This window comes from Dermacentor silvarum, chromosome 8 (genome assembly GCF_013339745.2).
Source record: "Dermacentor silvarum isolate Dsil-2018 chromosome 8, BIME_Dsil_1.4, whole genome shotgun sequence".
Lineage (NCBI taxonomy): Eukaryota > Metazoa > Arthropoda > Arachnida > Ixodida > Ixodidae > Dermacentor > Dermacentor silvarum.
This window is the reverse complement of record NC_051161.1, coordinates 183,436,679-183,459,259: the sequence shown is the minus strand read 5'-3', so window position 1 is coordinate 183,459,259 and position 22,581 is coordinate 183,436,679. Positions and strand designations below refer to the sequence as shown.

At 44.3% G+C, this 22,581-nt stretch overlaps 1 protein-coding gene across 2 annotated transcripts; it reads left to right on the top strand.

The window, feature by feature from the left end:
- The first annotated feature begins 1,909 nt into the window (after positions 1 to 1,909).
- LOC119461895 (protein held out wings) lies at positions 1,910 to 20,662 on the top strand. Of its 2 annotated transcripts, XM_037723259.2 has the most exons (9): positions 1,911 to 2,171; positions 4,445 to 4,578; positions 5,798 to 5,914; positions 9,674 to 9,817; positions 9,905 to 9,995; positions 12,751 to 12,801; positions 12,879 to 13,193; positions 15,413 to 15,501; positions 17,459 to 20,662. In XM_037723259.2, exons 1-8 carry the CDS (start codon positions 2,045 to 2,047, stop codon positions 15,481 to 15,483), a joined length of 1,050 nt encoding a protein of 349 aa, XP_037579187.1. In that variant the 5' UTR covers positions 1,911 to 2,044; the 3' UTR covers positions 15,484 to 15,501; positions 17,459 to 20,662. The 2 variants fall into 2 exon arrangements, with proteins under 2 accessions (XP_037579188.1, XP_037579187.1); XM_037723260.2 differs by lacking the exon at positions 12,751 to 12,801 and having other exon boundaries at positions 1,910 to 2,171.
- The last annotated feature ends 1,919 nt before the right edge of the window (positions 20,663 to 22,581 follow it).

The window sequence follows — 22,581 nt, the reverse complement described above, 5'->3', positions numbered from 1 at the left end:
GATGCACTTTTTTTTTTTTTTTTTTTTTTTTGTAAATGTGTGGTTAACTGTAAATGTCTGTGACGCTCATTTGCTATTGTGTATAAGACACTTCTTTTTTTTTCGTTGAATTTAGGTTGATAGTCTTAACAAATGTACACTTTGTCAACCTTTCCCTCGTTGCAATGCCATCAGTTGGCGCTGCGGACACGTGTTATAGGTGAAGAGCAAGAAGAACTAGGAAAGAATCACAACACACTAAAAAACGAATCCCACGCGCCAGAGAAAGATTTCGACAGCGACGGGGACTGAGTGCAAAGGTAGGCCGAACGGGGAAGAAAGATGCCGCTTGTAACGGCAATGACGCGTATATGGCCAAGTATTTCGTTACTGACGGCCATAAGCATCTATGACGGTCATAAGAGAATATGTTGATGGCGTAGGCAGTACCATTTGGTGCGCGAGCGTACTTTCTAGCTAAGGGGTGGATAGTGGGAGTCACGTTATTATAGACATAAATAAATGTTCAGTTATCTGTACTAATCAGCTTAAATTCACCAAGCAACTTTCTAGGAGCGGAATAAGAGGCGGTGCGCGATTGTTGAACGTTCGTTCTTTCTTCAGCCAACCAACTAGAATAGGATATCCGAAGCGGTGGTTCAGTGGCTATGGTGTTCTACTGCTGAGCACAAGGTCCCAGGTTTGATTCCCGGCCACGGCGGTATACACTACAACCTCTCCTGCTACCCAAGTGCTGCTTCAGGACGTTGAGCTGGTTAAACTTCAAGAATATAATTTGATCAAATAAACTTTCAGAACATCGCGCACATGGGGTCGCGATGACCAGGATGGAAGCGTTGCAGGTTGCGTGGCCGTGAAAATAGTACTTAGGTGATATTATGCGTGGCGTGGCTACTGCGAAGTGCCGCCTCGCAAGGTTTGAAAGGCGTTATGCTGACAGGTTACAGATCTAATTCGACGACCACGAGCGAATCAAGATCACTTGAATCATACGTTAAACAAAATACAGGCCTTTGAAAACACGCTGCGTAGGTTTATTATGCGTGTACCAAGCCCGCCCGGGAGGTCGAGGTACAGCTCCTGGCTATGGGCGTGGCCCATTTGATCGCGACCGCGGCAGAATCAACCGTTGAGCAGAATGTCGCAAACGCCCATCTCCGCCTGGACCGGGTGGCACTTGCTCATTCACGACGAAAAGGCTATGCGTGCATCCAACGCCCTCCGTTTCGGGCCATCACGCAGCCACATACCAGCCTTTTCAAAGGATTCACAGAGGCAAACCATGTACATTTATTAGGGCCCTAGAAACACACAGAGTAAGAGTGTGTTGCTAGGGCCCTAAATTGCCGCGGATTTGATAGCCTTGGGAATTCTCTTGTCATGATCGGTTTATCTTCGCATTTTTCTTTTTATCAGTTCCATTCTTCAGAGCTGCAAGCGATGTACTCACAAAGCGAGGGGAAAATACGGGCACGCGCCTGCTGAATGAGCCCGAACGTCGCACGCGCGCGGCGACCAAAGGCGATGTCGTTGGACAACGCGCCCACTGCATGAATGAAAAGTCGACACCGCTCACGGGAGCAACCTGCCAATTCGGTGCAGCCGAACCGACTCAACCGAGGGTGCCGCGGGTCCTTTGTCGGCGAGACCCTGTTCATTACCGGCTAATCGAAGACCTGGCCGCGTTGGGTCCTCGTGTCGCATGACGCAGCCGTCGGCGAGCGTTATTTTCGACGCATGTGCCGCGCTGAGGAAAGGCGCTGCTCGACCCGCGAGAGACGACGAGTCATGCGTGCCGCCGCCAGGGCCGAAAAGGGCGAGGATGAAAAGGGGGCGAGCTTCACCCTCTCCCGTCCAGGGACCTCCCCTCCTGCGCGAAAATGGACCTTCCCCCAGCGCGCCTGCGCGCTGTGTTCCTTGGAAGGTCAATCGACGAGTTTGGCTAGTAGATTAAGCACGAGGCAGAAAGACTGGAGGCTCGTCGTCGGCGCAGGATCGGCCTTCTTTCGCAGCAGCACACTTCGAGCAGCGGCCACAGAACGCAATGGGTGAAAACTCCAACAACAACACGCAGAGCATTGCCGACTACCTCGCGCAGCTGCTGAAGGACAAGAAACAACTGGCAGCTTTTCCCAACGTTTTCATCCACTTGGAGAGGCTGCTGGACGAAGGTGAGTTTGCGCCGTCGCTGGGCTACAACAGCCGCTGTCTTCGTGAGGTGTGCGGTCCACCTTAGGCCTAAACAACGAGTACGGCGAGAACATCCGAGTGCTTCCACCTGCTCCTTCGCTGAAGATGCCTGAAGATGCCGCCGACGAGTTCTTCGATTTCGTGCGGAGATGGTCTCCGTTGCTATGTGTGTGGTGGAATCCGTTCCGCCCCTTGTCAATTCGGAGGCAATGCTTTTGGTCGACTCTGCGTATCGGTGCTGCTTCGTGGTCTTTGTGCCGGCGACCCGTAGTCGTGACGGTGTGTGGTTACTTTTTGCCCGGCGGAGCTTGCGACAGCGGCGAAATGAAGCGCATTCCGACGCTTGTAAGCCTACTGACAAGTGACGCCATGTTGGATTTCTCTCCTGCATCGCAGTGTGCCCGCCGGGCGCATCCTGGAATTTTTCGGATGCCTTTGTGGATTTCCGCCGTTTCTCGGGACATTTAGGTAAGAGGGAACTTGTGCGCTGCATGTGAAGCCGTTGTTCAATTCGCAAACATCTTCCATAGCACCAGAAACTCTGACATGCCCAGCAGGTGAATTGCTGTGATTTCGATAGTCATCCATGGTGCACCTGTTCAGATGGGGTCTTGCGGTGCTCTTGTGCTGCCAAGCCACTCAGAACTCAGTGGTCCTGCGGTACCTCGTTTCTGAAAAGGGGGCGAAGCTTCGCTTCATTTGCTTGTCGAAATTTAGAAGCCGTTGCGTTGGTCCGAAGTCTATTTGCCTTCGTATCCATAGTTTCCAGCCAGCCGTCATTAGCGGCATGTCCGATTGGTGTCAAATGAGGCTTTCACCTAGTAGCCGAGCTGTTTGGCGCAATCATTGTGTCGGTTCGGCGGTCAGTCTTTCCACCATCAAGTCCTCTTGCGCATTGCCCGCCGTCCTGAGCCCAGCCGTCAGGCATCCCGATTAAAGTCGGAAAAGTTCGGAAACAGAAGCCATTCTTTATTGTTTACCGCCAAGGTCGACACGCACGCAGTGAAACGTGCCGCTGACATGCGCGCGCCTGCTTTTTCAAGCATGACCGAGCAGCACTTGTTCGTCAGCTTGCATCCCAGGTGCAGCTTCGGATGCCTGCGCTCCAGTCCGCCGCGGCGGAGTGCTTGTTCATTCGATTGTCGGCAGTGCATTCTTTTCCTCTCTCGCGTAAATCAGCGCGACAGGTTTCGCCGCTGCCGCTCGATAGATCAACAATCCGGTCAAACATTCTCGCGCACGCATGGTTATCGAACTTGCTCGCTGTGCACGGTGTTTTGACGTTGTGGAGGCCGTATTGTACGATTCACGAGCAAAGTGAGTCTACTTTCGTCCTCACCTCATGTGGTGATTCGTGTACGCGTGCTTGAATTCCGCGCACGTACGAAACAACCCTTATTGCTCTCGTACGCCCTCACATTAGACTTAATAATATTGACTGTGGTGACGCACTGTGCACTGCGGTTTGTGACTCGGATCAAGGCGATTCGGAAGTAGGCATGACATCATCGCTTGTGCGAGAAGAGACTTGATGCGGAAGGATGCCGAAATCGCCCACTTTATACGCTAACCTGCGTTGCGAGATCATCGGGTGTTCCGTTGCTTGTTTTTGACGTCTGTGCACTAGCGTCACGCGTACGCGCTGGGGGCTTCGTGCTTACTCAAGCCTGGCAGCTTGACCTAAACCCAGCTGTTTCTTTGAATGGTGATGCGGGGAGACGTGCTACACCAGGAAACCGTTCTCCAAATCGCTTGACTGCGCCAGTGTGCTTTTAACACACGGATGCAACAGCAGAGCCGCGCATGGTGCGATATTGCTTGCAATTTCGCGGATGCGGCAAATGTGCCTCGGCCCCTTCGTGCGTGCGATTTTTCCATGTTGGGAGGTGCTGAAGTCGCACATATGGCGTGGGCAAGGAATCGGTGACAATGCAGCATCAGTCATGTCACTCTCTGCTTAATTTTTGTTTTGTTAAAGCAACAAGCAAGAAAAGCGTTTCAAGAGAAGTTTCTAGTTCATTGCTTTTTACCAAAGCAGCCACATTAAACCTATGCACTGTAATATGCATAGATACCAGCAACATACGCACAATTTTGTTCATTTGAACTACTTCATGAAGTATCAAATTTGGCACATTTGCCGATTTATTTAAATTGGATGCACATATTCATTTGGTGGAAAACTTAAGTGGATGTTGGATCTTCCTAAATACAGACCAGTTTGATCAAGGCACTTGTTTTATATTCAATGCAGAGATCAGCAAAGTCCGGTCATCTCTGTTCCAAATCAATGGCATGAAAAAAGAGCCCTTGGTACTTCCTGATGGGATAGGACCGCCAGTTAGTCGGTCTGAAAAAGTGTATGTGCCTGTCAAGGAGCACCCAGATGTAAGTTATCGGCTTTTCTTTTTCAATGTTGCTTTAAAGAAAAAGATTCATGTTTTGATTGCATATATGCCATTATGTTAAATGCTCAGACATCTGTTTGTAGAAAATTTGTATTGGAGCAACAAGCCTTGCTTAGCATTTGCTTCATGGACCAACTGAGAGAGTTCTAGAAAATGAACAAGAACAATTTGTGGCATTATCTACATTTGTGTGCAGGCCTGCACAAACTCTCAGTTGGGTGTTAAGAGAAGCATCATGTATGATTAGATAACCATGGAGTGCCCTGTGAAGTGTGTATTCTTGTGTCCAAGTGGCAACTGCTTGTGTTGGCAAGGTCGTGTCAAGAGTCCCCTTGCCTTCTGCTTTACCATTTAACTGTGCATCTGATTTTCCGCTTTCATGTTTTCAACGCAGCAACTTTGTAGCTGCACTGAATTTGCATGTAATCTGCATAACAAATGTTAAAGTGTATACTTACCAGATGGGAAGTTGACTGTTAAACTTTCTGGGGAGTTGCGAAGGTTGTGATGTCATGTCTGTAAGAGGAACCCGTGCATGACAGTGAAGAGCTGCAGAATTGGATCTGTAGAGATGTGAAGAGAAAATAATACAATCTCTTATTTATAATTTGCCCTTCTACAATACAAAAAGAAGGCAATATCAACACGAAAGTAAAAAAAAAAAATCGAAAATGAGACGGGCATCATTGGGCCGCTTCAAGGTTACTGCACCAATTCGCTATGATGTCATCTACCTTTGCCTAGTAAATTTTTTGTCCCTAATGGACTAGTGTATTCTAAGAGATCCAAAGATGCATCTTAGAGAGTTTCAATAACTTTTACTGAGCCACGATCAATATGGAAAAGTTCTGAAATCTGTAATGTTGCTATGACATGCTTGCACTGGGGTTTCAGTGCAAAAATATAAAAAATGAACATCGACTTTATTTTATTGTCTAATCAAACTATAGTGTAAAATTAACTAAAATAGTTTTAAACAAATTATCTAAACTGATTTGTGTTTCTCTTTAAAGGTCTCAAATGGTCAAAATTAATTATGGAGACCTTGTAGCCTCCTGTGCAGCTTTAAATATCAAATCATATCCATTGCTATTACAATTGAATCTCTGACTGCGCTTCATTACATACTCTCAGTAAATAGTGTTGCTTGGACAGGTTATAGAGCCTGACATCTTTTGAATGCCTGTCTTGCCTTGCAGTACAATTTTGTTGGGAGAATCTTGGGTCCTCGGGGTATGACAGCAAAGCAGCTTGAGCAAGAGACTGGCTGCAAGATTATGGTTCGGGGCAAAGGCTCCATGCGGGACAAGAAAAAGGTAATGTGGCTCTCCTCATGTGCTTGGAAAGTTTTTGCTAGTCGCTCTTCGCCATGTGCTTTTCATGAACTTTCATGTTGCAATATTTTCTCTTGCCCTCCAGATGTGGCTTTAGTGTCATTTGTTGATGAAAATGGAAATAAATATTTGGGGGACGCTTAAACTTTGCCTTTAAGAGCGGAACGCGATAGCATTCAAAGATCCCTGACTGTTTGTCAGGCTTCCCGGCAACTGCAGCTTTTTTTTTTTTTTTTTCTCCAACTTTGCCTCCACATGCGGATTCCGAGGAGGCGAGCACCATCTCTGTTTTTGCAAGGTACACCTACTGGGGCGCGCCGTTGTATGAGTGGTAAAATGCTGGGAAAGGGGTTTGTATTTGAGTTTCCGCGTAACAGAATTGTTTTCTTGTATATTAAAATTGCAATCCGACACTAGCTGACCTGTAGGTTGTAATTAAGTCGTACTTTACGATTTTTATGGTGCATTTTACTTTGAGAAATTCAATTATTTCACCAGCGCCTCTGCGCCATGCGAAGAGCCTGTGTAGTTGGGGTGGTTCGGGATTATTTTCTTGGCTGCGGACGCCTCACGCCGAGACCGACGGCGGATTTTATGCGACACGGGGCCCTTTATCACATTAATATGTAGAAGCCAGCATTTGTGTAGCACAGTTCAGACTACACACAAATTCTTGTGACGCTTTCTGGCAGTCTTATACGGTTGTCACACAGAACACTTTCGATCACAATTACCTAAATAATAATTTCTCCTTCACGATTTGCTGCTTTGTACAAGCTGAGAAAAGGAGCCAATTTCAATTGAGAAATTTGATCTGGATCGAGCTCAGTCACTATTGAAAGTGCCCCATGTGACACCTGTATTAAATATACGATCTTGCATTAAGAAATAATGGTGATGGCTTTTGGGCTGGATTTGATCATTTGTCCAGTTATGCATTTCATTATACAAAGTGACAATGTGGACATTCATAGGTAAAATGTTTTTTTTTTTTCTTTACTCTGTAGTGTGATTGCCAGAAAGCGCAGAAAGGCTGCTGTAGACAAGAATCTTACAAACTGAGTCTGCTTTTCATGAATAGTCAACAGTAACCAATGCTAATGGAGTTCATCACATTAATGTGTGTGCAAATTTACTTGAGCTTTTGTTCATGTGGGAAAATGATTGTGCTTGGGATAAACCTGTCACTCCGTGCCTCGGGAAACGGGCCAATTTTCAGGTTTCCTTTCTGTGATGTGCAGTACTTGTCAAAGCCACAAATGCAAGGTTGTCGGTACAACGATAAGTTGGCAATAATTTACCTGGGAGGCTACTTGAATCCGGATGCCTGCCGCCATGGTGCTTAGTGGTTATAGCATTCTGCTGCTGCGCAAGAGGTCGGGGATTCCCAACGTGCAGTGCCCACATTCCAGTGGTGGTGGAATGCAAAAATGCCTGTGTGCCATGCTTTGGGTGCACGTACCAATCCCCCAGGTGGTCATTATTAATCTGGAGCCTACAACATCCCTCACAGCTTGTGTGGATTTAGGGCACTAAACTCCGTAACTTGAATCCGCACTCCACGAGTGACTGACAGCATCTTCCAAGTCCATCTACACTTCTTGTGCTTATTAGGATCTTTTTTCCAGTGCCTAATAGTGTTCCTGTTCAAGGGCTCAGTTATAAGGGCTGTAACCCAAGTTGTTTAGGTAGCGCACTAGTATTACAGCTTGGCTGAGTATCTTTGCATTGCTCATTGTGCCATTTGTCTTAAAGCTTGTCAATAATTCTGGAATGTGCAGCCCTGATATTGAACTGACAATGATTAGCTTTGGTCTCTTCTAGCAGCTAACCTCTTGTGATGTTCTTTCATGCTTTCATGTACAGGGCTGAAGTGAGTATTCTGCATTCATCCCACTCCTAGGTTTCCATTGCAACCTATTGCTCACTAACAGCAATGCCTGCGGTTGCACATTTCGCATGGTGCATTCTCTGGGATTGTCATAAGTGCTCATAATTTTGCTATTTCCTGTATAACATGGCTTTGGGTTTTGTTGCATTCAACTTTGGCTACACTTGTAGGGGGCACCTGTGGACTGCATGCACCGTTCAGGCTCTCTATTTGTGCTGCATGTGCTTTAACATACTCTGTTCTGAGTGTGCTGCATTTTGTTGACTGTCTTGCACAACTAACTTGCCAAAACAGGATTATGTACAATGCTGGAAAATTACCAATGCTAATCATATTAACATACTGCATTCAAGGACATTTCACTGCGATCAGCCGTTAATTATTTAACTGGATTTGTCTGTCAGCGTAGCATATCATGCTAATTTCAGAGGTTGAGTGATCTACATGGGGCAAATGTGACGAGAGCTGACTAGGAAGGGAGACAATGTCAACATCTTAAGATATGATTTGCAAATTTTCAAAGACTGGAAACAATTTTCTTTGGTGCAATTAAGTGCCACAGTGGAGTAATTGAAGGTTGGGAGAAAACAAAGCTCGTACAGAAGGTATCACAGAATTGATGCTGGACCGAGTTGAAGCATTTTGTAAAGGAAGCCCATGCAGAAGCAGTGAGAATGGGAGCATCAGAAATAACCTCAAGTTAACTGCTTATCGCAGTAAATGATTGCAGTGAGTGTTGTTGTTTTGCTGTGCTGCTGACACCTTTTGCACTCTCTTCAAAGCATAATGTGCTGAAGTGCATGAGATAATACACTAATGTGTGTGAATAAGGCTTTTCCGAATTGAACACAAATCTGCCGATGACACCTAACATATGAATTGAATCTTTTCCATAGCGTCCATAGCCTCGTTAGTTTTAGAATTGGTTCGAGTGCTACTACACTTGCCAAGAACAGATAATGGTGATGCATATTTTACTTACATGTAACACATATTGAAACACACAAGATGAGAACTTTTGCACATTTGATATAGATTACACATGCCTTTACACCCTGCTTTAGTTTCAGATTATCCACTAGTGCCATTACCTGATGTGCTTAAATTTCTAGATGACTCTAGCTTTTTACACAAGCTATAGACCAACACAGCCTTTGCTGTTTTTAAATTTGGTTTCATAACCTCTTGTGGTTGGTGCAGCATAGCCTTAGTCGCTTGTGCACCACTAAACCAAATTTAGCTCTCTACACAGTACTGTTTACCAGATATGTAGAACATGAAAGGCTCTGCAAGCAGCATAAAAATTTCTTGTAGTAGTAGTTACATTTTGAAAACTGTTTAAAAATTAAAAGGAATTGCAAATATCAATATAATTTATTCCCTCTTTGAATGTTTTTTGCACACCCTTTAAAATTGATGGGATCTTTTATTTTTTTGCTCAGTCATTGTATGTGATCAAGGTAGTGGGAAGAACCAGCCATGGAAATTCTTTCACTTGAAAGAACTGCACACATTGTAGTCTTAAAGATGCATGTATTCTGTATGGTGGCTCTGCGAAAGGTGAGAATAGGTGTAGGTGTGGTTCAGGATCCAGCATATCAAGGAGGAGATACCTACAACAGGTGCATGCTTTGTTGAAGTAGTGTTTTAAAATGGGATGCACAGCAGAAGACATGCATAAGCACTGACTAGCAACGACAGTATTTATTTGTTGCAACTGTCAATTGAGTTCTGTATTGTCAGGCCAGTTTTGGCAAATGTGAACCAGGTGTAGCACACAGCATGCGTAGGAAATCAACATGACAGATGGTCATGTGTGGTTCATAATGCCACTGTTAATGCACCCGTAGGAGGACATGAACAGGGGCAAGCCAAACTGGGAGCACCTCAACGACGACCTTCATGTGCTCATCACTTGCGAGGACTCCAGCAACAGGGCAGAAGTCAAACTGCAGAAGGCAGTGGATGAAGTTCGCAAACTACTTGTGCCAGTTGTGAGTTCTTAGTCTCTCTTCACGGCAGCATATTGCATTGTGTGGCAAGTGCAGATCGGTGAATGGTTGGCCTTGTCCTTTTGGCAGACTGAAGGTGAGGACGAGTTGAAGAAAAGGCAGCTCATGGAACTTGCCATCATAAACGGCACGTACAGGGACAGCAGCGCCAAAGGAGCCGGTGAGTAATGCCTTGTTTATGCTTAGCTGGGTCTTGAGACACAAGAATTGTAGATATGGACATCTGTATTGGCTTGCACAATTTTTTGGCCGCTGACTATGTAAATTACTTTGCTTACTGGAAATGGCAGTTAAACTGCGCTTGGCACATATTAGGTTTGCATTTTGTTATTTGTCTTTTTTTTTTCTTCAATAATTGATGCTTTCAAGGGGCAGCCTACAAGTGACCAAAAACATGTAACAATCACAGTGTAAGTGAAAAGGTTATGCATAATATCAGTAGCATTGAACACAATAGTGGTTCAATGAGGAATTCAAATTTCAGAAGTGGGAAGTGTGGAACTTCAATATTAAAGACACGTGATCATAGTGTCGTACATAACTGTTATTGAATACACCGTGCTATTTAAGTGTTATGGTTATTTTCAATGTGTATTACAATATAATATAGTTGTTGATGCAGAGGTAGAGCGCATTGCATAGGGGGAGCACCAACAGTGCTGATCATACCAGTGGTAGCCATTGCTGTATGGTGGAGGGCAGCAGTATTTTGTATGCATGTAAATTTGCAAGTATCCTGGTGCTCCAAATTACCAAATGTCATATTGCTGTTTATCACTGCAGTAACATAGTTTTACTATTATTTACAAAATTTAGATCATGACTGTCGAATGTTTTTCATGCGATTTCAAACATAGAATCTGACACAACCTGTTTCCCATTGAAATGTTAAAAATTGGACAAGAGCAAAGCTGGATAGGAGTAATTCTATGCAACAGTAGGCTACAGCGTACTTAGAGCTTGAGACCTTAAGTAGTCCATGGCTGCCATATGAAAACCACGATGTGTGCAGTCTAATGCTGTCTACACCACCGTGGAGCACCTAGCACTGATATTAGGCAACAATGCACTTGTCTGTACAATTAATCTATAGTTCAATCTGCGTATGTGCAGATGAATCAGATGAATGAGGTTTGTGATATGCATCCAGAGGCAGCACAACCAACATGAGGCACTTGTTCTATTTGTTCTTTGAATCAGTTTGCATGAGCCTGCCTCACATCTGCATGCATGCAGTGCTTGTAAAACAGCACACTGCATAGCTATATTACTTGCAGTTCAGATGTTCTCATTGAACATAGCACTTCCATGGTGTAGCAGTGCATCTGTTAGGGTGTTATTGTAAGACCATTCCTTATTATTGGAACGTTTAGCTATGGCCCATCTCCGACGTTTCTATACATAGCTGCTTTATCATGGGCTCCTCTTTGTGGAGTGACCTGGCAAGTACGCCCTCCACAAGGCACTGACAGTCGAAAGTGGAGAAAATTTCTTAATGCTCAATGTTATGTCATCCTCAAATCACATTTGATTACCTAAATGTAGACATGTTCCTGAAGATGTTCAAATTTCTCACAGAGGTAGACTAAATGCTACTGACTAGTTCAGTGCATCGTGTGTAGTTAGGTAAAGTTGGGAGTCGGTGCCCAACCCGTTTCTTTCCTTTACCTTGTCTTGCGATACCATTCTCATGATTTAGATTCTGTCCATTTTGTAGCAGTTTGTCGCAGATTGGAGCGTATTGAAGCGGTGAAACAACTTTGTAGAGTCGCGATACACAGGCAATACTGCAACAAAACCTGTACAGAGAAAATTTGGCAGTTTAGGATATTTAGTGTTAAACAGTACAACAGCATGACGGGATACAAGACACACACAACACTGTGTGTGTCTTGTCTCGGTCCTTATCTGAAGTTGCGCTGTTCGGTGCTAAGCATGCTGCACCAGCAAGCCCAAATCTTCGCACTTTCAAGTTCAGGATAGTTGGAATTCTAACTTTCCAACTGTTGGCATTTTCCACTTGCATAAACTAGACCTTGCATAAAGACACAAATCTGGTATGAGAACTCCTGTTAAGTTCCTTTGTGAATTGATGACAGATCATTAATGACGCCATTTCTATATACAGTATCTGACGCAAACTCTTTCTTCGTACATCCAACTGCGTTCTAACCATTCATTTCTCGAAGGCATACTCGCGACGACCGGCAGTAAACCCGTCGGCAAAGAACGAGGGACTTGTTTGAACAGTTGCAGCCAAAGTAACAAGTGTGTAACCTCAACGTGGCATGTTGATTCATTCTGGCAGCTTGCAGAACTCCTAATATCTGCCTTTCGTTAGTTTTAAACATCACATTTCGGTTGCTTAAAATTTAGGAACTTTGTTTATTATTAGCTTTTTTTTTTATGTCGCCTGTGAAGGCCTAAGCCAGGATTATGCAAACATAAGTTGTAGAAAGATATTGGCCTAGCAGTCAACAAAATTGTTGCATTGAGTTACATGTATTTGAATGAGTGCCCAAGCTGTGCAGTTATGCCTAAATGCTAAGTGATGCCGAGCTGTTTAGAATAACATGAAATGTGATGACCAGATGCAAGAGCAATGCAGTGCAAGCTGACGCCATTGCATGCAGGAATCTTCGGTGAGCATTCTGGAGATCCATTTTCACATTATGTTCAGTCAACTGTAGCTTTTCATTCTGTGCTTTTATAACTCGTGTTCAGAGTGAAGTCCATACCCACACTTGAATGAGTGTTTTGTTTGAAATAGGGCAGCATGCATTGGCCCAAGCCCTTCTCTATGCCACCCTGTCCTCTTGGTGTGTCTGACAGCTTGCATTTCCTCCACCTGTCACATGCGGCTGCCATTTTTGTAGTGTGCCCTGTGTAACATGGAAGGTGCCTCTCTCACCCAGGTCTCGCTTTTGAGAACAGCCCCTTTGCTAAAGCCTCATTCACTCTTGCAGGTAAATGCTCACCAACCTTGAGTGCCTTCAGTGCCTTGCATTTGAGTTTTTTGTGTTTTTTTCTTCCTCGCACACAGCGCCCACAGCCATGGGATTGGCCTTGTCAGCTGCTGATGCACAGCGGTTGATGGCAGGCGGCCCCCCGCCGCCGGTGGCGTTGGCTTCTCCTCTGCGCACCCAGTCTACACCGCTCGGGGCGCCCCTGATATTGTCTCCACGTGGTCTGCCCATGGGTCCCCCTAGCACCCTGCTGAATGGCTCTGGCCCACCACCACCCCTCATAGCCCCGACAGAAGCTGGCCTGCTTTACGCAGCATATCCCGACTATCACCAGTACGCTGCGCTCACGTCCCCTCTGCTCGCCGAGTATGCTCCTGACCACTCCCCAGCCGGTGGGTTGTTTGGACGATGAGTGTTTCCTCATGCCTTTTTCTTTTGGGTTTTCTGGTCCCAAACATTCGCCCGCTCTCATGTTGATGGCAAGGCCCAGCTTTGGTCTCCTTTGTTCAGGTGCATCCTCATTCTTAGCAGTGCCTTTTGCCTGCTGGTGCATCACCTTGAGCAGTTGCAACATGCAGAGGGCTCTGTGACAAGGTCACTCGGATATGGTTTGAGTCCACTTTGTTGAAATTTCGTTTGTTTATGGCTTCTGCTCTTTGCCTTATTTACGTACTGTCTTTTCTTTTTGACATTTTTGAGTTTGTCAAACTGAACAGCAAAAGGTTCTTTCCCACTTAAATGCAGCTGACTTTAGGATTTCTGCCATCTTATGGTTGTTCATTATTGTGCATACAGGGTGCAGCTTTGTTGAATGGTCACATTGTGCTGTAATGAAAGCATCTGATTGACAAAGCCTTGCTGCACCTCAAATTAGCTTGATGCATGTTGGAAAAGTTTTTTTACCCATCGTTAGTTAGCCTGACAGGCTACTTTCGTACAGGCTTCATCCACACACAGCTGTCAGAGAATTCAGCCTCTTGCTGCATCCGGTGTTAGTGCTTTTAACTGCTGCATGATTGCTTAGATGGTAACTGGTTTTTTCTTAGGTACTTCACCATTTTGTTCCTTCTGAGCCTCAAGTCAAATAAGTGGCGAATGCCATTCTAAATGCAATGTGGAAATCCACCAAAGTGTGACACTTCCAGAATATCATTCCATATTCTTCTTTTGCCAGGCAAAGCCTTGAAGTGTTCAGGGGCGTAAAGAAGTGCACGTTTGCATGTGGTGTAGATTCAGGGATGGACATTCCACACGCCTCTTTCTTAGCCAGTTTTACCACACATACAGGGGCATTTCAAAGACATGTTCGTTTCTCCTTGCATCCAGCTTCAAACCAATGTCACTTGTGCAACTTACTTTTGCCATGTTTGTGGGCAGCATGTAAATATTTGGGAAATTTTACAGTGCAGGGACCAGGAACATATGTTTCAGTTTCCTTTTGCTGCCATTACTTTTCCCCCCCTTCTCTGCAAAAGTGCATTGCTTTGCCTTTTGTTTTTGAACAGCTTCTGTATTGGCAAACATTGTGCTAGGAAATTTTTTTTTTTTTTTTCCGTGAAGCACTTTTCCACCGCACCTAGTGAGGAATTTTGTTTTCATGTACTTGCATGGGCTTGTAGATACTATACATATGTGCGCGTTTTGTCAATGTACATACAATGAGATTCCCGTTTTTGTTGCAGTAGACAAGCATTGATGTACATACATGTGCATGTGCTCAGGGGGTTTCCGACGTATATTTTATTGTTTTCTTGTTCTCTAATTTATTCAGTTCCCTTTTTCTTTGCCTCATTGTTGCACCTGCAGTGCAGTGTTTGTGTATGCCTGTGAGAAAGACGTTGGCCATTGAGTTCTCGCCCGATTCCTGTACATGTTTTCACATGTAGTGGCTGCTTAGGTTTGCTTATGTTGTTTCGATATACCTCAAGCTTGACAGAAAGCTTTCGTAATGCGTCTGCACTGCTACTGGCAGAGGCTTCAGCTCTCGCTCTCTTACTTGTGTGCACTCCCTTTGTGCTGTGTGTTGTCCCTCAGGAGCTTTGGAAATCGGCAAATGGGAGCGGGTCTCAGCTGCATGGGTGGGGCTTGTTAGCCTCAATGTTTTGCGTCGTGCTGACGCGTGCAGTTGTTCTAGTCAAGTTCGAAAACTCTTGAACATAGCTGGGTGGCGGTGAAATTTCCATCTATGCAGCTAGAACAGCTCTCTTGCAATTGAAGTCCAGCGTGGCTGCAGAGAGAAGGCAGTGTCGCACGACGAACAAGCGCAGTGACTTTGAGATGAGCATGCATGCAAGTCCACTGTTCTTTGTGTAGAGTGGTTGTAGCAAAGGCCTTTTGCATTTCAGCACATATATATATTTTTTCTGTTAACAGAAATGGATGTGCCCACTATGTCTCGCTTAACATTTGCTGTCTACTTTATCAACCTCAAATGTTCAGGTGCACTTAGCTCAACAAGTAGGTGTCTGGAACCATCTACGCTATGCTTGTTCTTCTCCGAGAAATGGCTCCTGGGGTGGCATGCTCCATGGGATGTGCATGACAGATTACTTGGGGGCCACATACTGTGTGTGTTTTAACTCTGCCTGATTTCCTGACTGCCACTTCATAGGTGCTGCAGCGAAACAACGCCGTCATTTGGCGATTCGCGAACACCCCTACCAGCGGATTGGGTCCCTATAATGAGGGCCTAACCCCAAGGTTGGTGAAATTGCTATCGTTTATCCTAGTGCCACTGCTTTTCCTTTCTCATGCCCTGCATTTTTTAATTAAAGGCTAAACTGGTGCTACTGTTAATAGCTGCACAACCTCTATTGGCTGTGCTACTATGTAGGTCCACATTTTGAGAGAAATGAACTACATTTTATCTTGCTTTCAGCTGCAACTGTACTATTAATTGCTGTGTCAGACTTGGTCGTTAAATTACACTTGCACGCTGCAGTCATATGCAGTATGTCAACATTTTTGTTCAGCTATCAATGGCTGTTTCATCATGGCCAGGCATAGTTTCAGTTGCCAACATCTTCCACTCTTGTTCTTTGTGCTTTTGCATTTTTGTTGGAGTGATCATGGTTGTCTCTAGGAGTGGGCCTTGAAGGTGAAGTGCCATTTTAGGAAGTATGATGGCGACGGTGAATTTGACTCTTTTGTATGTTCTTTTTATATATATATATATACTTATATATATATATATACATACATGCTATATACACACATGCATAGTCTTGTCCTTGGCCCCTGCCCCTTTTGGTTCAAAATGAACATGCTAGAAGCACACACATTGCTCAACTTGCTGCTGCTCTTGACGTGTACTTGCTCAAGGCATCTTGTGAACTTTTTCCAAAATGGTGTTGAGCAGTGTGTCCTTTTTGTTTTGATGGATGATTTGTACATATGGTTCGTTAAGATATTATTTATATTATATTATACATATTATATATATTTGAAGAATGGAATAAAATAGACTTCAAAGCCTGCAGAGAAAGCTTTTGTGACTTCTTTCTGCGCCCACTCATGAAAAAGCAATTCCCTTTCAGACATGTAACTTCTCATTTTGCCAATCTAGTTTGTGTGCACTGCTTTTTACTGACTCTGCAGCTCCCCTAGCTGCAAAGGGTTCGCAAATGCATTTCACTTTTAGATGCTAGAAGCATATATTTGTGCAGAAGTGCACAAGAGAAATCGGGCACTAACTTGTACTGTTGCATATTTTCACACCTCTGTCTGGCTTGTTGCAATAAGCACTAATGCACTAGCACTTGATCAACCACTCTTTGTGTGATAATCCTTTTCTCTCAGAGGAAGCCACCTTTGCCCCTCTGTCTCACTTGCGGTGCTTCATTTTTTAATACCTTTCACCCTTTCTTCTTGCTTTAGTGTGCTGATATTTTGGGGCCTGACCCTACAGCTGTGACAGAATGTAACAATGTCCCACAATCGTGTGTCTGTGCTTACTTCATTGTGCATCTGTCACTTATGGTTATTTTGGTTTACTATAGCTGCAGGTCACAAATTGCCTAGGCATAGTTCAGGTGTCTCTAATTACCTTGCACTTTAAGCTTAGCTAGACATGGGAAAGGAAAATGGCATGCTGCTTAGCTGCAACATGCATATACAATTTGCTATGTGGTCAGATTGCAGAGTTGTCGGGCCGGAAAATGGCATGCTGCACTTCCAGTTCAATGAAAGTATCTTGCTTCTGAGACGCTTACTTTTTTTTTTTTTTTTTGGCAAGTGCAAATGAATGAACGCAAGGAAGACTTTGGCTGTGTAAGGCCTAGCATTGAGCCATGATTTGGGCAGCTTTTGGTGAAAGCCAGCTTAGCCTTTTTTTCCTGGATACTGATCATGTGTCCACATTCCAAAAAATTCTAGGCTAATGTTAGAGGTGAGCGTTACCTTGCATCAGCTTGCAATAGGTCATCTACCTTTGCTCAACAATTGACTTAAGCTTGCAAGAAAAAGCTTGGTGGTAGTACTAAGCCCCCATCTGCTGACCTGGGAACCGATAAACCTGTGTGCGTGTGTGGTTTGTTTCTTCGACATTATTTAATATATGCTGTACGAGAACTACTACTAACAGTCTTTTCTTTCCATTTTTTTTTTCTTCTTCTCTCTTTCTCTGCCTTTTTTTTTTTTTTTTTTTCTGTTAACCCAGACTCCATCCACCACAATCTTCCGTCCGCCAAACGAAGACCACTAACCCCCCACCCACTGACACCCCTTGGAAAAGCTCGGCTGTGCTCGGACTAACGGCGGCTGCGGTGGTAAACCGACGTCCGACTGCCTTCTGTTGATGGCGCTTCTTGGCACGTTGTTTGTTTTATCTTGTATATTTTTTTACCCCTTCTGCCAGTTTGTTGGCTTTGTTCTGACCATAATCTGACAAGTGGTGTAACCAGCCTTTTAGGTGCAATTGTGCTGCCAAAAGCTGGCATCCACGTGCACAGACATGCCGTGATGACCCCTACTCTGCACGTAATTATGCACACACAAATGCACTGGCAGCTCCGCGTGTGTAGTGGAACACCTTTAATCTTGCTAGCTTGGCAAGGTTTGGTCACTAATAGTGCGCAGAAGTGTGCACACCTGAAAGTTGCTTTTCTTTTTAAGAATTGTCATCAGCATGGCTTCAAGCATTTTAACTTGCAGTTGCAGCTGCACCTCTTTCTGTTGGCTGAACAAGCTATTTTTCGCACATGTGAATTCGAATGCATACTATGTATGCTGACTCCTGTTTTGTACAAAGAAAGCTGAAGATTCTTAACAGCACAAGTTTGTATGTTGAAGTAAGGGTTGTGCGACTAAATCTAGGCACAATAGTACCACTTTCAGTTCTTGTGCTCCAAAATGAGGTGCAGTGAACCGATTGTGTAACTACCAGAACAAAAAAAAGTCTTAAGGGTGGGGATGGGTCAGTGGTCAAATTGTTTTTGAACTGTGAAGTCTTCAAACCATCCATATGGAGCAGCTTTCACTTTTGAAGCACATCTGAATAGACGGTTACAGAACTGTCCTATCTTTTGGTCTGGGTAGCTGGCCTACACACCACAATACTCCTTGCTTTTTTTTTTTTTTTTTTTGTGATGAATGACAGACCATGTTGCTTTTGGGTGCCACATTGGCTGTTACAAGAAAATTTTTGCGTAAGTTCAAACCTTCACACACACACACACAGTGCCTTATAGTTTCTCAACATTATTCAAGCTGGAGTCTGCTCATCAGTGTTGCACATGAAGTTTGAATGGTGCATCTATTCAACACTGGAAAAGTACTGGAGGAATAGAATAGTGTTCTTGTGCCTGTATGTTATTTTGCAATGTTGGCAGACGGAAACGAAAAAAGTTTGTTCATAATGTGTTTCCAGCCTAGGAATTCTCATAGTTGTGTTGTTTTTGACTGCTCATTGCTTAGACTTCTGCGTGGCGGTAAGGTAGGTGTGCCATCATTGACCCGACATGCGTGAGAAGCATTCAAACTTTTGTGCAATAGCTCATTAACATCCACATTTCGGAAGAATCTCTGTGCCTTAATGGTTGACTTCCACAGATTCTGTCATGCTCGGCGTTCCGCTGTTCAGCACACCTGCCTTAAGGTTGGTCACAAGTTACGTAAAGTTGTTCCATTTTCCAGTGTTTTCAGCTGGCAAGCTAGGCATAGCATAGCAGTTTGCAATACATGTTTTATTCGTTCGTTAGTTTTTTTTTTTTTTTTGTATGCATGAGCTTTGTTGCATATCATCTCCCTTTCTATCAATGTTTTGTTAGGGGCAGAGTCTACTCATGTTTTCCAATTTTTCACTCTTGAGCCGGGAAGGCCCCACCCCCAAATATGCTCCTCTCGGCGTGCACTGGTCCAAACTGGTACCTATGCATTTTTCACCATGCTACTTAAGTTATTTCTGTACATAATGTGCCGATTTTAATTTCAACTTTTGTTGTTTTTGTTGTTCCACACCTCTCCTCCTGTGCACTTCTCTGGCACCTGTTCTCATATCTGAGGTAGTGACAGAGTGCCAAGAGGTGAGTTCATCTGAACAGCTGTGACTCTGAGGTTGTGACCAGGATGCGGGGTGCTGCTGTCGGGTGTCCCCCCCCCCCCCCCCCTTTTTTTTTTTGTTTTTAGCACATCTTGATGGCATGGCAGCTGAGCTTTTGTTCCACTTTGCATCCCTTGCAGCTAGGCTCTCTGCACGATTCTTTTGGCAGCTGACAGAGCGAAAGTTGTGCAGATAGTGCGCATATTCCGTCTGTGCTGCTCGTTAGAAGAAAAAAAATTCTACCTCTTAAGTCAGCTTTGGGAATACCTTTACATGTTCCCTTCTGCTCCTTGCGCTGTAACAGCAGTGGAATAGCCTCTGGCACGGCGTTGAACCTGCTGGCATTTTTGCCAGAGCTGCACTTAATAGGGGGCGTCACCCGTACCAGCTGCAACTGGAGAAAGGTTTAACTGCCTGTCGCACAGCATTTGTTAGTGGCACGGATCTCTGCATTGCGCAGTGCAAGTACGAAAACGGCTTCGATGACTGGCACTGCTCCTTGTATTGGGGGCTGTTTTTGCAAATGTACATTTATGTCCTTTATTACCCAGCAAAACTACTTAATTGTACATCTTTGTTTCATTTCTTCTTGGTGGTACGGGCATTGTCCAAGTGTTTTTGAGATTGTAGCTGTTCCCCCCCCCTCTATATTGTCATGCGCTACTTGCCAGTTTAAACATTAGTCTTCTGAACTTGTGCTGTGCAATGGGCTTTTCATTTTTAGTGCTGCCGTGAGTAAAGAATCTCATTTTCAAACAGGTCTGGAGAACTTATTTTCCGTTCTTGACATGTGAAAAAAGAGGTTAAAATGTGCCAAGTTTCATAAGTGGACCACCTCATAGTGCATTCAGTTTGCACATGCAAAATTTCTGCAAGTGCCAAAGTAGCCTCGCCATTCTTTCACATGCCTAAGTTCGGTGGTACCACCATGCACTTTTCCCCCGTTCTTGTTCTTCAATATATATATATTTTTTTTTTTGCTCCAATTGCAATTACAATTATATCTTCCAATAGATGGCACTGGTGACGCCTTTGGCTAAATACTGAGCATTTATTCACTTGAAATTATTTTGCCGATACTGTGTACTTAATAAAGGCTTACACAAGAATGTGATCGTGCCTGCAGCCCAGGCTCAGTTGCTTTGTCTTTGCACTTGGATTTGCATTCTGCACACTTTTGTTTTCCGCTTTCTTGCGGCTCTAAGCACAACAGCTTCAAGAATGAGCATCCATACCTCTTGGAAGGTTTTGTATGTTTTCATAATTGTGTACTTAATTTCATTGTCTCACAGCAATAAAACAAGAATTCTCATTTTCTCCCCCCCTCTTTTCTGCCTCTTGAAATTCATTACACAGTAGTAGCGGTGGCCACATATTTGAAAACTGCCTGCCAGGCTCGTGACGCATGGCTGCTTCACTAGATACTTCTTGATAACCCGGTTCAACTGTATCTGACAGGAAAGTACTTTCGTTATATCTGTTTGTTATATTGCGTTTTGACTCTTGCAACATGTCTAGGTTGGAATGTTTAAAGAGATGAAAGAATATTGAGCTGAGCTATATTGGCAAGTTGTCCAGTATTAGCAAAAATGACAGTCTTATGATGGAACCTTGGCAAGCCAAAAGACTAGAACCGGTGGCTGCCCCGTGAAGTTCTGCACCAGCTTGCTGTGTGTCGTGGATTTTGACAGCATCAGCTTGAGTAAAGGGCTACTATGTACTATAAATCTAAGGTTCAAGAACTTTGCACTAATACGGCCCAAATATAACATTTAAATCTGTGACCACGCAGATGCTGAGGTTTTGGCTTGGAAGTTCAGGCAGGGGCAGTTCTGCAGCTACCTTTTTTCTTTCCTGTATCGACTGGTCTATTCAGTTAAAGTATAAGCCTTTAGGAGTGGTGCCACTGGACTGGAAGGTGGGCAAGATTAGCTCAGTCCCAAAGAAAGGTACTTCGTCATCACATAATAGCTATCGACCCATCTCATTAATGTGTGTGGCTTCAAAATTAATGGAGCACGTCATTTATTCGCATGTAACCAAGTTTCTAATCTCTCTTGACTTTCACCCACAGCAACATGGTTTTCAAAAAGGTTTTTCTTGCGAGACCCAGCTTGCATTATTTACTCATGACATCAGCTCAAGCATTGATCGCAATATTCCCATAGACGCCCTGTTCCTCGACTTCGAAAAAGCCTTTGACAAGGTACCACATAAACGACTATTCCTTAAGCTCTTGCACCTAAATCTTAACCCCTTTGTCTTCGACTGGCTGTGTGACTTCCTACAAAACAGGCAACAGTTTGTCTGTATTAATGGGCAAACTTCCTCATTAGTGCCTGTTATAACCGGAGTTCCTCAAGGCACCGACCTCGGACCATTGCTTTTTTTAACCTTCATCAATGACCTACCGACAAACATCTCCTCCTGTATTCGCCTTTTCGCAGACGATTGTGTCCTTTTACCGTCCTATCCTTAGCTTCCATGACAACATTTCCCTTCAAAACGATTTACTAACTGTTGAAAACTGGTTGAATACTTGGTTAATGAGTTTAAATATCAAGACTTCGCAGATCTCATTCCACCGCCGAGCTTCCTACCAAGCACATAGGTACGTCATTTTTGGCTCCGAATTATCTTTAGCTTCATCGTATAAGTACCTCGGTATCACAGTGACTAATGATCTCAGCTGGTCACATCATATAGCAATTGTATAACAAATGAAGCTAACCGTGTCCTTGGCTATGTCCGGCGTAACCTTAAGTTTACCCCTCCTCACGTAAAATTGCCAACGTACCAAATGTTTATTCGTCCCAAGCTGGAATACGCATGCGCAGTTTGGGACCCGTACCAGATTAATCTACAGAAATCTCTTGAGTCCATCCAAAACCGTGCTATTAGATTTGTCTTCTCAGATTATTCATACTATTCTAGCGTCACTGATCTAAAACATACGGCTAATCTTCCCAGTCTTGTGTCACGCAGAAAAATAGCGCGCCTGCCCCTCTACCACAAGTTTTATCACTCGTCTCTTGCTCACTCGATTATCATACCTGCTCATCGCCTTTCGCTCCGCAACAGTCACTCTAAAGCTGTATACCCACCACCTGCGCGCACTACTGCGCACCTCAACTCATTTTTCATTCGAACAGCGAATGACTGGAATCATCTGCCCACCGACGCTGCGCACCACTCCGACCCGTGCCACTTCAAGTCATTCATCGAAGAACTCGTACAAATGT